Raw genomic sequence first — 16366 nt, 5'->3', positions numbered from 1 at the left:
TGTTGTGCACTTCAATCCACATGTGATGTTCTTGGTTTGCTTCTTATTTATTAAATCCAGGCTATTGGTTGATGAAACACTGATTGAAATTAAGATACAATTTATACAAAACAAAATTCACTTTAAAGAAAAGCTTTCTACAAAACAAAACTTAATGAAGTGGTCAAAATCACGTCTGACCCACTCCATGTCTCCCTACATATTGCACATCTTATGATGTAGCCTCTTACTCATGCTGTTCACTTTGCATAATCAACATAGATCAAATTAAAAAAATCATATTATAATATTTAAACATAAATATGAAACTAAATATGTTTTCTACAACACGTATGGTACAGTACAGAGAAATTTCATGTAGGAGCGGGATTTGAGCGAACGTTGTTTTACACGTGAGCATGAGCGATACATGAGTGGAGCGTTCGCTTGGGCCGTGTGCGATTGAGTTGAGTGCGCTGGCTGATGAAGCCTGATGAAAACCTGTTGGTCGAAACGTTGCATTATTTAATAAATTATTTACTGGAGCAGTTATTTTCAGTGTGCGGACTTCACATTTCTTTTTTCATTAATTTTCATTAAGACACACTGGGAGAAGCATTTCAATAACCCTATGAATGCATATTAAAATGGAGAATCGCATCGAACTTTAATGTGAATCGTCTCGAATCAAATCGTTCTGAATTTGCAAAAATCGTTCTTGAATCGAATCGAACACCCATGAATCGTGAATCGAATCGATTTGCTGTATACCCAAAGACTCACAGCCCTACGTTTTATGTATCACGCTTTACAACATTGGACACATAATGGTAATTAATATGATTAGCCTTTTGCTTGACTACGTTATCAAACACCTAATATGTTGCTAATGTTACACAAACCATGTTTCCGTTTGCCATCTTAGAGTCAGACAGCTGCCTTCTAAAAATCAGAATCCTTAGAAACACTTTGAACAACTTAGAACGTCAGTGGAGAAAGGCATATAGGCTAGTTCATCATAATATTATAATATACAGGTGCTGGTCATATAATTAGAATATCATGAAAAAGTTCATTTTTTTATTGTAAATTATTTTAAAAAAAATGAAACTTTCATATATTCTAGATTCCCTACATGTAAAGTAAAACATTTCAAAAGTTTTTTTTTGTAAATTTGTTGATTAGAGCGTACAGCTAATGAAAGTCCAAAATCCAGTATCTCAAAATATTAGAATATTTACATTTGAGTTTCATTAAATGACCATCCCTACAGTATAAAATCCGGGTATCTTTTGTTTTTTGAAACCACACTAATGGGGAAGACTGCTGACTTGGCAATGGTCCAGGAGACAATCATTGACACCCTCCACAAAGAGAGTAAGTCACAGAAGGTCATTACTAAATGGGGTGGCTGTTTACAGAGTGATGTATCAAAGCATATTAAATGCAAAGTTGACTGGAAGGAAGAAATTGGGTAGGCAAAGGTGCACAAGCAACAGGGATGACCGCAAGCTTGAGAATACTGTCAAGTAAAGCCGATTCAAACACTTGGGAGAGCTTCACAATGAGTAGAATGAAGCCGGAGTCAGCGCATCAAGAGTCACCACACTCAGACATCTTCAGGAAAAGGACTACCAAGCCACTTCTGAACCAGAGACAACGTCAGAAGCATCTTACCTGGGCTAAGGAGAAAAAGAACTGGACAGTGAACAGTGGTCGAAAGTCCTCTTTTCAGATAAAAGTAAATTTTGCATTTCATGTTGAAATCATGGTCCCAGAGTCTGAAGGAAGACCGGAGAGGCACAGAATCCAAGCTGCTTGAAGTCTAGTGTGAAGTTTCTGAAGTCAATAATGATTTGGGGGGGGCGTGACGTCTGCTGGTGTTGGTCCATTGTGTTTTATCAAGTGCAAAGTCAATGCAGCCATCTTCCAGGAGATTTTGAAGCACTTTATGCTTCCATCTGCTGACAAGCTTTATGGAGATGCTGATTTCCTTTTCCAGCAGAACTTTAGCACCTGCCCACAGTGCAAAAACCACTTCCAAGTGGTTTGCTGACCATGATATTACTGTGCTTTATTGGCCAGCCAATATGCCTGACCTGAATCTATGGGATATTTTCAAGAGGAAGATGAGAAACAGTCGATCCAACAATATACAGATGATCTGAAGGCTCAATAGTGCCTCAGCAGTGCCACAGGCTGATCACTTCCATGCCACACTTCACTGATGCAGTAATTTGGGCTAGGAGCAAGTGATTTGCTGTAATATGTCCTGCCGATCAAGTATTGAGTGCACAAAAGAACATACTTTAAAGAACTTTAACTTTTCTGTTTTGCAAATCCATTTTTTGATTGATTTTAGGAAATATTCTAATATTTTGAAATACTGGATTTTGGACTTTCATGAGCTGTACGCTCTAATCATCAAAATTTAAAAAAAAAAACTTTTGAAATGTTTTACTTTACATGTAGGGAATCTAGAATATATGAAAGTTTCATTTTTAAAAATAATTTATAATAAAAAAATGAACTTTTTGATGATATTCTAATTATATGACCAGCACCTGTATATAAATAATTCACCCGCTATATTGCTAAATGTACACAATTTTTCATAACAACAAAAAAATATACTGGCATAGCCTGGCTTCTCTTGAGACCCCCCTGCTTCGCAGCAAGCCCGTCCGCACATTGACGTGATTGGTTACAAGGTAGTTTGTGACATAGAGAACACTGACGATTTCAAACAGTGTTTTTGAGTCTGTCTTTAGATTACTGCAGTTTTAAAGAGAAAATACTCAGCAATGGTGTTGACTTATGAATTTGCACATGGTTTGTCTTAAAGCATATTTAGACATATACATATTAAAAACTCGATTTTCACCACAGGGGGTCTTTAAAAACATAAAACCACAGCTGCCCAACTCACTGCAGAATTAAATGTGCACCTCAACTCTCCTGTTTCTACCAAAACTGTTCATCCGGAGCTCCACAGAGTTAATATTCATGGTTGGGCTGCTATACCTTTGGTCACTCGAGTCTTGCCAATGCCAAATGTCAGTTTCAATTGTGCCAACAGTGCAAATCTTGGGCTGTGGACAATGTGAAACATGAAGAAGCCCCAAAGAGGCTTAACGTCCAGACTGTTGCATGCTCAGAGTGAAGCACGGGGGTGGATCAGTGATGGTTTGGGCTGCAATATCATAGCATTCCCTACTGTGCTTGATGGGCGCATCACTGCCAAGGATTACCGACCCATTCTGGAGAACCATGTGCAAATAAAGGTCCAAACATTGTACCCTGAAGGGGGTGCCATGTATCAGTACGAAAATGCATCAATACACAGCAAGACTTGTGACAGAATGGTTTGATGAACATGAAAAGTAAAGTTGAACACCTCCCATGGCCTGCACAGTCACTGGATCGAAATATCTTCGAGCCACTTTGGGGTATTTTGGAGGAGCAAGTTAGAAAACATTTTCCTCCACCACCATCACAGTGACCTGGCCACTGTTCTGCAAGAGGAATGGCTCAAAAATCCCTCTGGCCACTGTGAAGGACTTGAATCTGTCATTACCAAAATAAATTAATGCTGTATTGGCTGCAAAAGGAGGCCCAACACCATACTAATAATTTATTATAGTCTAAAACTAGGTGTTTCAGTTTCATTGTCCAACTCCATATAATTACAATAGAAATTTAAGGTTTGTTTTTCCTGTAAACAGTGGCCTGATTTAAGCCACATACTTTTATCCTGTTGGTCACTGCCCCTCCCCCTAAGATCCCCTCCTCCAGCTGGCCGCATGTGCGCTGATCATAACAGGAACGTAAACAACCGCCTGAGAGAGAGAGACAGATAGAGAGATGGGGGGTGTGGGGGAGGTGGAGGGGGAGGTGAAGGGTCACTGTGTCACTGGTTGGAAGGGATAGCATGGACACCTCTATCTTTTACTCTCCATAAGGTTGTCCTGGGAAGAGGGCAGAGGCCTGTGAGCTTCACGGCTAATTTCACACGAACAGAGTGCTGACTGAGAATAGCCAGACATCACAACAGAGAATTACACTACTGCTAGTCAGCATGACCTACATGTGTGATATTTGTGTGTCAGTGTGTGTGCAAGAGAGATTGGGGATGAGAAAGCTCTCGCTCTGTCTCTCTCTCTCACCGACAGACAGAAAACTTTACTGAACCTGATGAACTCAGCTACTACTGTGCTACATCTCACAACCTCATGTGTGCACTAAAGGCCCGATATACTTCACACCAGTTCATTCTTTGATTTCACTTGATGTCAATCCGAAAAAAAAAATCAGGCCAAAACGAAGTTTGTTTGGAGTTCATTTTAAGAGTTTGAAACAGCTTGTCAAAGCAAACTTTCCGGAAAGGTTTGCTCTGCCTGGTAAACACCTTTGAACTACTATTGGTCTGTGGTGATTGTACAGCGTGCGTCTTAATCAGCTCCCTAGTTCAGTAGTCAGGGCACTGACCAGGGAGTCGGCCACATTCATTTGAGCTAGGGAGCTGATTGAGACACAGGGTGTGTAATAGGTAGATATGACTCTGGGGCTCTGCCTTCTTTTGACTAGGAAATCTTCTCCGGTTTATTTCTTCATTCAGTCTGTTGAAGTCAGACGCGAGTAAACAAACATATGAACGTCGCTATGATCAGATGCTATCTTAACTGCTATATTCTCACCAACATCATTTTTGTTGTGTGTTTATTTTGATATTGAGAGGAAAACGTGCAGCACATATTTACATATACACAGAAACATGGGCGCTGTTGGGACGTTTGCTAACAGTATATCATCGCAAAGGTATTTCCAACTTGTTTTTACCCCAAAACGAAGTATATCGGGGCCTTAACACACACACACACACACACACACACTTATTCAAGCCAGCATCAATGCTGTGCACACTCATTAATTTATGTCTATCATACAGGTATATTATAATTAGATTAAATGTACAGAACTGCACATCCAGATATTTGAAGCATAAATAAGTATCTCAGGCAGCATGCTAAAGCTATTAGCACTTAGAGTGCTGCTAATAGCAAAAAAAACTGTATGGCCAGCTTCAGTCCAGCTGCTCCTCTAAGAGGAACTGTCGGCTTTCCAGACTGCTGTGAGCAGAGGGGCGATAAATAACACACGCCTAGTATATCACTGATATCTTAGGGTGTGTTCACACTTGCAGTTCAGTTCTCTTTGTTCATTTGGTCTGGACCAAAAAAGAAAATGATACATTTTGTCCTGGTTCGCTTAGCATTCACACTGCCATTTTTAACACCGAACCTAAAGATATATATGGAATTTACCAAACATCCAAAACATCCAGAACATGTCATGTGCTGGTTCTGATGCCTGTCCTAAAATGTAATGGGAAACATCGCTCCTATGACGAGAAAAAACAGGTATGCTTGAGCATTCTGTAATTTTTAGGGTCGCATCTTGTGACATCATGTCCTGTTTTTGTTTTTTTTAGATGTCTTTGGTCTGTGTTAATTTGGTGCTCAAGAAAAAAAAATATTATTATTATTAAAAATGGTTATCTTTCTTATGAAAACCACGATAAATTTTTGGTCAGGGTGTATATGTTTGTGTACACTTGTATTTTGGGGGACAAGAAATAAGATCAAAGTGCATTTTTCTCTTACAACTTTTTATCTGTGTGCAAGTATAAAAACACATGCAATGCAAAACCTCACACCTTCTAAGTATATTGCAGAAAGGCAGAGAGGAAATGCTATGATTCACAACTAGTTTTCTGAATTCTCAAACAGGAAAACTGTAACCTTCATTGGGACTGAGAGTATTTTGCAGACCTAATAGAATGTTTATGCAGCAAAACCACAGACATAGATCCTTCCATTGTTTAGCATCTGTCTAAATGTAGGCTAAACCAAAACAGAATCATTTAACAGCACTGAAGCAGCAGTTGTGAGCCATTCTCAGAGGCTGCAGCTTGGTAAAAACAGCTGGGCTTTTTGCCAGCGGTGCTATGGCTCATTTTCATTTCTCTTTGAAGGTGATTACCACCATTGTGTTTGGATCTCTTTCCCTCCTCCCAATTCCATCTTATTTCCCTTCATATGCAGATGAACAAAGATTCACACACACTGATGTGCATGTACATACACATGAACAGCCATGTAAAAATAAGGGACCAAATTCACCCCTTTAAAACTCAGCTTTGTGTGGCACAATAAACTTAAAGCCTGTTGTTAATCTAAAATTAACTGACAGATTTGGTGTAAACCAAGTGACAACATTTCTGAAATAAGCTCAAAGAGCTAAATCACAATATTAGTACAGCTTATTCTAAAACAACCCCCTCTGCTGGTCTGTTGGCAAAAATAAATTATTTTTTCTTACCAGGTGAGATTCTAAAGATTTGTCTGCTACTACTTCTTTTCAGTAATAGGCAGGATTGATGCATTACTAATCTCCATCATCAGTGTATAAATTAGATATTCCTACTGGTAACAAACAAGTTACTATTGGCAAATCACAATCTCTTTTCCACAAGGCACGCCAGCATCAGTGCCAAATACCCTGTTCTTTTCCACAGAGACAGTACCATGTGCCAGCCAGCATGCCAAATGCAGCTCAGGGGTATCAGCTATCACACTGACACGACAGGCCTAACCTTTAGAGCTCTGCTCAGAGTGAAGGGCAAGGAGCACAGGCTGAGACTGTCCACTCATCATATGTATGTCTGCGTAAATGGTCAATCCATTCAATAGTACTTGGAGCTATAATGAACAGCAAAATTAGAGTGTGAATGACACACAGCTTCAAGTTAAATTCAGCCTTGAGTCAAATTTACAACAGAGAGAAGTTTGATAGCTTTAATCAATAATAACAATGACAATATGTTAAAAAAAAAAAAAAAATGGTACACCAATGTTTTTATTATAACATAAAACTGGTGATTATCAAATTCACTGTTAGAGAAATCACAGTGAATTCACTAATAAAAAGGTCAGACAGAGAGAAATGGGTAAAATTAAATTTAAGTTATTTATTTTTTTATTCCTCATCTGTATATGCCTGGTCCTGGAAACTAAATTGATATTGTAAATGATATTGTGTGTGTTTGTTTGATATTATTTGGTTAAATTAATTGGTAAAATAACTGCCAGTTATGTCCAAAACAACTGCATTAATCTATTCCAACTCCACTGAAAACAACAGTCGAGCCCACCAAACGGAACTATATCCAGACAAAACTGAATTCAAAAAAGAAAAGAAAACACTTATTTAATGACTGGATTAATTGCTATTTGTCCTCCTAAACCAGTCTACCTAAAGCTTCCCAGGAAATGACAACTGAGGTCATAACATCAACATGGTTTCACTCCACCATTAGATGTATGAACTGATTAAAGTATAATTCAATAAAAAAAAAAAAGAAAAGAAATGGAGAAACGAGGAATACGCTTCATAAAGGGTTCCCACCCCTTTTTACAAATTAATGTTCATGTTTGTTCTAGTTTCTGAGTACTGGATGAAGACTTTGAATATAAAGAATTAGAGACACATAGTAGCTGACAAAACATTACAGAGCGGAGCACAACTAGAATGAGAATAATATATATATATATATATGATGTAGAAATGTCCATACAATCTCACGCCAAAATACAGCAGAAAAACCAATAATATATATTATTGCACGTGAAGATAAACAAATCTAAGTCCCAGACTGGACGTACAGTAGCCCCTGCTGCAGATGCATGTCGTTGAGAGCATGTCTTAACATGCAAAAACAAGGGTGGTGGTGAGGGGGATGGAGGCTGCAAAATAATCGTGTCAGCGTTTTTTTATTTTCGCTGCCACAAGCAATGTGCACCAACAATGATCAATTTTAGACAAAACTACTGACCTAAGACATGACTAGGTTGAATGACTATGCACACAGAAGCTATATATTGTCCTCACAAATATATACTGGGTAATACAAATGCATGTAGAACGCATGCGCTGCTACGCTATAAACATCTGAGCCATGGTTGCATGTTTCACGATGTCTTCATCTTTAATAACAGTAACTAAGGGCGTACCCGGTGAATTAATACACATTTTGATTAATAAAATACACATTTTGCATCACCGCAAAACAAACTAGAATGTGAAGAGTAGAAAAGGTCAGTCGGATGCAGTGTTGTTTACAAGGAAAGCATGTCTATACACACTGGCCGTTTAAATGCGCGCGGCTGTACCCGGCTGCTGCACGCGACTTGTTTACCATCACTAGCTCGCCCACTAAATCTGCTGAGAGCGCGTGGTCGCGGGAAATCTTTCGCTCAATCCAAGACACAGACTTTTCACTTTCTGCACACTTTCACAAGAAGACAAAAATGCTCTTTGCCGATAAATAACTACTACAGTGTCCACGACAGACAAGACGAGCAACCAACCACAGATTTTAACATGCATCTGCTCAGTCCAAAACAAACAACTTTGACAAGTTCACTTATCCTTGTCATGTTAAAATAAAGAAATGGTGATTAGTTGATTGTAATGAGATTAGTTATTAAATAGACAGAGTTACTGTAGCCTGAATGCCCCTTTCCTGAATGGAAACGAGGGGCCATCTAGAATAGAGCTAATTAGGATGGAGAACCTTCCATCCCATTAACCCCCCACATTTCCAGTAGCACTTATTTACTGGCCATTATTTCAGACTGACTTACCAGATTGAGTTCTTTATTTTTAGCTGCAACGCATTCGCCTCAGGCCCTTGCAGTCCTTGAACCGCAGGAAGGTAAAAGTCCTACTCCAGGACCAGACTGCTGCTGGTCATCAGCCATCACGATGCGACTCTGTTGAGACGAGGATGGGGATCTAACAAGTAGGCCTTAACCTGAACCTGGAGAATGCAGCTTTCCTCCGTAAAAAGTACATCACGATCACTGCCTCTTGATTTCACTGACAAACTGGACTCGGCTCCAGTACATCACGTTGGTAATTCATGGTTTGTGGTTGCAGTTGAGGTCACTATCCCTGCGCGTGCATCAGGAGCAAGGAAACACTTCGAGTTGCAGCAGGTTCAGAGTCAGACACTACCTACCTAGCAGCTCACTGGCGACCACTGTGGAAGCTGCAGCTGGGACCACGCATGCGCACTGCGCCACCAGCGGAAACCCACACGAGGGTGCTGCAGCGAGTTCATCTAGTTCAGTAACATAATCACTCATGTTCTGAAGCATAACTGCCTGTCAGTAAGGATTGATAATATCTCTCTCATTGTTTTACAGGATTCCCCTCATATTCGATTGATTGTCTTTTTATCAGTCACATAAAGAATTCAACCTGGAGGTTGTGTTGGATTTTCCTGTCATGTATTGCAATAAATAAATAAATAAAATAACAAATTATCTGAAATACATGTACTTATTTATATTTTTTTGTTTATTGCTACGTAAATTAGGCAGTAAACGATGACATTTTTATTTTAAAAAATAGGGGTTAAAAGAATCAAGTGTGTACACATAAATTCGCCTCCTTGAACTGCATATGGCGTATAAATTTCTTTAAATAAATCTTTACTTAAAATGAAATGCCTCCGATGAAATGGGAAGGTAGACACTGTTGCTTAGCAACGGTGTGTCGACGCCACTAACAAACATGGCAGACCGTACACACAGACCCGCGCTACCTCCTGTAAGTCTAAAGAAATAAAACTCTTTAATCCTCTTTTAGAATTATGCCGTATTAATTATAGTTTTACCTAAAGTAGTCTGTTGTGTATTAAATAGAATAATTAAAGTTAAATATCAATAGTGACACTTCTTTTACTGCTCAGTTGCAAATTATCAGACATGGAAACGAATGTCTGTTACCTGACAGAGCAATAGCCGTCTTAAATGAAGCCGTAACAAAGAAAGTAGTATTTTTAAGAAATATTAATAATTGTAATAATTCTGATACTTTCTTTCTACTCAGTTAAAAAAGCCTCAAACGTCTTACTCAGAAAGGCCTTCCAGACCCAGACCTCAGAGCAGGTCTTCATCTGCTCCTTCAAAGAAACCACCACAAATGGACCTCTTAGCCAAAGAAGAGGAATACAAGTATTTATGGGTTTAATACTTAAATGCACATTAGTTTAATTACGCTGTTTTGTATGTAGCTTGTACTCAGTGACTGCATATCAAGTGCTATAAAGAATTTAGATTAGAAAATGTTATCTTTAATATCTAACTGCTTGCAACTCTGATACTCCTCAGACGTCTCAATGCAGAGCTTGAAGCAAAAACAGCAGAACTTGTTCGGGAAGCAGAGAAAGTTATGGTAAGACTAGAAAAAGTATCGATGTGAAAAACAGCAAATGCTTTTGATGAGAAATCTTTGAAAGATCTGCGAGAACATGGTTTGTACTTTTAACATGTATGCATAGCTTGTAGTATATCTTGTGTATGATGTTGCAACAAACTCAGACATTACACTGTTTGTTTTTGATTGTGGTTTTCAGAGGGATCAAAATGAGGTGCTTTCCAAACCAATGTCATCCCACCTCTCCATTGATACTGACTGTGATTTTGAGGTTTCTGGGTAATGGTTCTCACAATTTGACATGAGCATAAGCAACATCATTTGCTGTTTGCGAACATAACATTTTGTTTGTCTTATTAGGATGGCGGATATAAAAAAACGAACAATATCTAAACAGTCCACTACGGTAAAACACAAATATCATATGAATCCGTGCAAATGTGGATTAGATACAAGATCCCATTATTTACAGAAACCATTTCTGTTGTATGTAGATCATGAAAAACAAGAACTTCTCTGAAAAATCTTCAAAGGCAAGCAAGCCAGGCTCAGGAAATAAAAAGAATCCTCAGTAAGTTTTTTTATATGAAGAAATGTGTACATAAAATAATAATATTAATAACATTTATTGTATGTAATGAATGCCATAGATCTGAATGATTTTTGGTCTTTGGGGTATTGTCAACAGAAAAGCAACACACACTGTGGTTGATGATGTTGCTATTCCTGAAGACTTTGGGGATTTCTCACTTGCTAAGACAATCAGCTCAATCGAGAACAGAGTTAGTGATGATCTCACTGAGGAACACTTGCAGGATGACATCATGCCCAGTGCTGGAGATGAGATGGGCGCAGGTCACTTAAAAAGACCAAATATGTTCAAATATTGAATTTGTTGTGCTGTTATACTATTTGCATTATGACTTATTCATTTATTTCATTTTTACAGAAGCTCAGATCAGATTTTTGAAGGCTAAACTTCGAGTAATGCAGGAAGAATTAAACAGACTCTCAAATGAATGCAACAAGAAGGTAAGCAGTTTGAGATGTGTTCAAGGTTGGTTGATCTGTTTAGTCAAGTTACTCTTGCTCAAAATCCCTTTTGTGTTTTAAAGGAGGATGAAAACAGCACTTTAAGTAGTAAACTGAAGGACGTGGAGGAGGAAAGGGCAAGATTGCAGAGGACTACAAATGTCCAGCAGACTCAGGTTGAGAAGCAAAGAGCTTTAGCTGAAGAGTCCAGTCAGAAATGTGAAGGTCTGCAACAGCAAGTGGCAGCACTGCAAAAGGTACTTGAAATGTTGGAAAAATATTATTCAAAATTCTTCCCGCAATCTACTGAAACTTATTGAAGTTACTTTATGACTGAAAGTGTTTCAGATCCAAACAAAAATGTTCCACATTGACTAAGTAGCAATATTTTTTTAACCTCACTGCAACTCATTTCCTATTAGAAATGTGTAACATATATGCCATAATTCCTGTTAATCAGAGCTGTGCCAGGATCCAGAGCCGTGGAATTTTTGGCATGGTCCCTTTAACCTGATTAGTCCTCTGTGTGTAAAGTGAGACTATTCCACAGCTGCTCAGAGTGCAGAGCACACTGTACTTGGACTTCTGGGACAGATATCTTTGGAACTCACCCTTTCCCTTATGATAGGGACATGGAAACTGAATATGTGAAACTGAAAATCCTATCAGAATGCGTTGTATCGCTTGAAAAACACCTATTCACTCACATCCTACTTGAGACTTGTTGTATGTGCATGTTTGGGTAGGTTTTGTAAGGCCTGCCTAATCGGCCCAACGGCGGTTTTCCCATAGGACGGGGAAGGTTTCTTGCACGTTCAGTCTTTTCAGTGTGGCAAGGTAGTTTAATTCCATTTAAACTCTTATCTGACTCCATTTTATTATGACCTCGAATTTTGGTTGGAATGCCAATTGATTATTGACCATTTATATTTATATTTATAATTTATCTAGACATTTGATTATTCTATTTTACTCTTTACTCTTATTGTACTCGTTCATTCGGGTGCCAGAGTCACACAGGGTCCTCGCAACGGCCGTTCATTAATTATGCGGGCCCACGATCACAAACCCGCCAGTCTTGGTCACTAGACAGTGGTAATTGACTATACTATTTAGAGCGTTGCTCCCATGCTCACTCATTTTATTTAGTCCCCGTAGACCTGTGTACACTTGAATTAAAGCAACATTATCTCTAGTCAGAGGTCATGACCACTACTCCAGATATAAGCCGACCAATACTTTCTCTAATAGTAGTTTTGGTATGGTCATGCCATGGTTTCCCATGTACACATAGCTAGAGTAACATTACATTAAACAGAGGTAAGGCTCACCCTATTTAGGTTGGTCAGTCAACATTCTGTTGCCCTAAACGGAAATTCCCTTTATTAGCCTTCACAGTCTAAGTACACTTGAACTAATGCCAAGCGTAGTTGGAGCTCTAAAATCTCAGTTGGCGTGCCCCAATGCTCCACTCAAAACTGGACTTTAGTCCGTTACTAACCTGACGTAGATTTGCGGTAACAATGGAGTCAATAATTTCAGAGTAAGTCAGAATAAAATCAAATGTAACAATTTATTAGTCAGGTAAACGTATCATGCCAATTACATAATCAATTCAAAGATGATAAATACAAAACATTAAATGCTAGGAAAGAGAGTAAAAGATGTATACCTGACATTTAGAAAAATGCACATTGCTGAGTGTCCATCATTTACTCACTCTCATGTCGTTCCAAATCCGTAAGACTTTCGTTCTTCTTCGAAACACAAATGAAGATATTTTTAATGAAATCTGAGAGCTTTCTGTCCCTCCCTTGACAGTCCACGCAACTACCACTTTGATGCTTAAAAAAGTTCATAAAGAGATTGTAATACATATGAAATGAACGGTTTAGTCCAAATTGTCTGAAGAGACACGATTGCTTTATATGATGAACAGACTAAATATAGGCTTTTATCCACATTTAAACATTGACCAGCGAACATAAACAGTTACAGAAGCTTAATCGTACTTGCTTGGCGTGCGAGAACAAAGCTCATCGGTTCTTGCGGTAGTTCAAACGTGCTGCGTAACACACGAGAATGAACCTCATTGGTTTTCACATGTCAAGCAAACATGCTTGAGCTTCCGTTTACCATATTTGATGTGTGCTCTGATAAATGTTTATATGTGAATAAAAGCCTAAATTAAATCTGTTCATCATATAAAGTGATCGAGTCTCTTCAGAAAATTTGGACTAAACTGCTCAATTCATATGGATTCATTTTACAATCTTATGAACTTTTTGAAGTGTCAAAGTGGTAGTTGCGTAAACTGTCAATGATGGGTCAGAAATCTTTCAGATTTCATTAAAAATATCTTAATTTGTGTTTCGAAGACGAACAAAAGTGTTACGGGTTTGGAACGACATGAGGGTGAGTAAATGATGACAGAATTATCGTATTTGTGTGAACTAACCCTTTAATATACATACCATTAGGACGTCTGCTTCTGCAAACATAATCTGCACATGTTTTCTTCAGTTATATGTAAATGCCTGTCTGTACACTCTAGGAGTTGGAAAGCATGAAGAGGACCCATAAGCAGGCAGCCAGTACACACAGTGCAACAGAAGTGCGGTTGAATAGAGCTCTGGAGGAGACTGAGAAGACTAAAACTCAGCTCAACAAACTCAAACAGAGCAGTAAGGTAATGTTAACTCAGATAAACCAGCACGAAATAAACCAAGTGATGTGTATTAGTTTTCTGTGCAACAAAACCTTGAGTGAACTATTTGGCACCACATCTTACTCCAGAAGTATTTCAAATTTACATGGCATTTTTGTTAATTTCACTTCTTCTCTTATGCTTTTTTACCCTACTGAAGGATTCAATCAGTCAGGAGCACCAAAAGATAGAAACCCTACAAGCTGAGAACAGAAAGCTGGAAAGACAAAATGCTGAGCTCATCATGGGTTTTAAAAAGCAACTTAAGCTAATAGATATTTTAAAAAGACAGAAGGTAAGGAATCAGTATCTTCACAATTACTTGAAATTTATTTACATTTTCAAATACAGTAATATCATATCTCACTAACTAACCTCACTAGAAGAAACATAAAAAGCATTTTATGTTTATGCTGTATTTTTGAAAGATGCATTTTGAAGCGGCCAAGCTGTTGTCCTTCACTGAAGAGGAGTTCATGAAAGCTTTGGATTGGGGAAAGGATGGAGTCTCATAGCTTTCTATTTTGTACTTTGTAAATAGATTTAAAAATAGATGACGGTGGGTGTACAACATACAGTTTAAATTTCAAGAGCTCATTCACAGTTTAACAATCTTCAAACTTCAATAAATAAAAAAATTCTGAATATCATGACAGACAGTGTTTATTAACCCTGCCACAATAACTCAGTTACATCATGATTGCCATCTAGTGGTGAATACTGAAATCACAACATATATCCAAATATGACTTTTTCATGTTAACATTTAATGACTTGTTATTTTATATACAATGTATACACAGAACAAAAATATCTCATTCTTGCTAGTAAATAACTGCATTATTCAGGGTAAGGGCCAAACCCACTCTTCTTCATTAGTAGTCCACTGTAGGAAGTGTGACCATTCTGGTGAACTCCTCATAATAAACGAGTCCATCACGTCCAACATTAGCCTCTTTAAAAAGCTCATCCACTGAAAAATAAAGCACAATTAACAGCTAAACAACACATTCATTCTGTCTGATAGCGCTAATATACTGGGATCTGACTGGCTCAATTGTTTTAGAAAATCAAGAGATAAAATTTATTTCTAAACTCTAAACAGGATACATCTCAAGAAATGGCATTAATTTAATGTGGCTAATATTTAAACCTGTCTAGAAACTGACATTTAAAAAAAAAAACTGCCAATTTCATTTGATTAGCTCTGATCTTTGAATAAATCAACATAAAACCCAGAAGAATCTCAGATGATTTATACCTTCTTTTCCAGTAAGCTTTTCTCCCAAGCCAGTGAGTTTAGCCCGTAGCTCAGAGGCCAGAATGTAGCCCTTCTTGTGTTTGTCTGTCATGCGCATAGCCTCCAGAATTTCAGTCTTAGGATCCTCCTGCTGCATCTGTCTGTGCATCATGGTTAGAAATGTAGAAAAGTCCAGCTCCCCTCTCTTATCTGTGGTAGGGATACAGCAGAAAACATGTATGAACTACTAACATTAAAGAAAGCAAAGAATTCATTCAAAATATTCAATATTTTACTTTATCTTTTGTTTGATGCTTGATTCCAGTGCCTTAACATGCTCTTACACTGGCCATAAAAATCAAGTATGTCATAGCTAAATATCTGATTGTTAAAGGTGTTTTGTTGTTGTTGTTGTCGTCATTAGCACAATGAGCGCACTAGTCCAATGTATATCGCTATTAGCCACAGGTGGCACAAGGAAGCTGAAAGAGTCGACAAGGAAGACATATTCATAATTCAATGGAATGTGTTAATCATGAGGTCTAACAAAATGTTACCTATTTTGTGGATTTGCAGATGTCTGTCCACTTCATTATATGTGGGACTTGTACCCAAACAGCGCATGACAGTAATAAGGTCTTTGGCTTCAATCTTCCCCTTTCGCTTCTTGTCATAAAGTGAGAAACATTCTTTGAACTCTACATGAGAACAAGGAAACTTCAGTGAAAACAATTCCACAAAAAATTCTCATTGCTTATAAATGTACTGTAGATGTCGATTTTTTTTAAATAACAATTTAGTTTATTTTACTATATGCGTGGATTTACAATGCACACTTTTTTTGTGTGTAACACAGCTTACCATCAATCTGAGTTTGTGATAAGAATTTTGCCTGTAAAGAGAGGTTTAAAAAACATGTTGAAAAATCAACAATAATTGAATTAAAATAAAATTTAAGAGAAAAGTAACATCAGACTCACCATGTCTACACGCGTTTCGGCTGTTCAGGGAAAGAGTCACTCCCTCTGGATTACCTGTAGGAACTAAAGTCCACTGCAGTTTTGACGTAATTGATAGCCTCGTTGTCATAGGAACATTGATATAGGATTCCAACTATCATGTTA

General features: G+C 38.0%; 3 protein-coding genes across 3 annotated transcripts in view; 1 reads left to right on the top strand and 2 right to left on the bottom strand.

The window, feature by feature from the left end:
* rfx7a (regulatory factor X7a) overlaps positions 1-8985 on the bottom strand; it is a 30048-nt gene extending 21063 nt beyond the window's left edge. The window contains exon 1 of the mRNA XM_051900220.1: positions 8685-8985. The gene's annotated coding sequence lies outside the window, so the exon portion shown is untranslated. The remainder of the gene's footprint in view (positions 1-8684) is intronic.
* Positions 8986-9586: 601 nt separating this feature from the next.
* On the top strand, positions 9587-14652 carry tex9 (testis expressed 9). Its single transcript, XM_051899337.1, has 12 exons — positions 9587-9654; positions 9937-10061; positions 10218-10281; positions 10463-10542; positions 10624-10669; positions 10758-10834; positions 10952-11118; positions 11213-11295; positions 11379-11552; positions 13850-13984; positions 14163-14297; positions 14431-14652. Exons 1-12 carry the CDS (start codon positions 9619-9621, stop codon positions 14515-14517), a joined length of 1209 nt encoding a protein of 402 aa, XP_051755297.1. The 5' UTR covers positions 9587-9618; the 3' UTR covers positions 14518-14652.
* Positions 14653-14748: 96 nt separating this feature from the next.
* Positions 14749-16365, bottom strand: calml4a (calmodulin-like 4a). The gene is made up of 5 exons (XM_051899339.1): positions 16223-16365; positions 16104-16134; positions 15800-15940; positions 15264-15452; positions 14749-14975 (listed from the first exon to the last, which is right to left on the bottom strand). The coding sequence occupies exons 1-5, from the start codon at positions 16223-16225 to the stop codon at positions 14878-14880; spliced, it is 462 nt and encodes a 153-aa protein (XP_051755299.1). The 5' UTR covers positions 16226-16365; the 3' UTR covers positions 14749-14877.
* Between the last annotated feature and the right edge of the window lies 1 nt (position 16366).

Source organism: Ctenopharyngodon idella, chromosome 7, assembly GCF_019924925.1.
Source record: "Ctenopharyngodon idella isolate HZGC_01 chromosome 7, HZGC01, whole genome shotgun sequence".
Lineage (NCBI taxonomy): Eukaryota > Metazoa > Chordata > Actinopteri > Cypriniformes > Xenocyprididae > Ctenopharyngodon > Ctenopharyngodon idella.
This window is presented reverse-complemented; position numbering and strand designations above follow the sequence as displayed.

Bases quoted from the DNA above. Each gene is read 5' to 3' on its own strand.
- calml4a (XM_051899339.1), bottom strand. The intron at 15,453-15,799 runs GTAACATTTTGT...TCCCTACCACAG, and splicing joins TCTGCAAATCCACAAAATAG to ATAAGAGAGGGGAGCTGGAC. The intron at 14,976-15,263 runs GTATAAATCATC...TTTATTTTTCAG, and splicing joins AAAGCTTACTGGAAAAGAAG to TGGATGAGCTTTTTAAAGAG.
- tex9 (XM_051899337.1), top strand. From the start codon at position 9,619: ATGGCAGACCGTACACACAGACCCGCGCTACCTCCT. The intron at 10,062-10,217 runs GTATTTATGGGT...GATACTCCTCAG, and splicing joins GCCAAAGAAGAGGAATACAA to ACGTCTCAATGCAGAGCTTG. The intron at 11,296-11,378 runs GTAAGCAGTTTG...TGTGTTTTAAAG, and splicing joins CAAATGAATGCAACAAGAAG to GAGGATGAAAACAGCACTTT.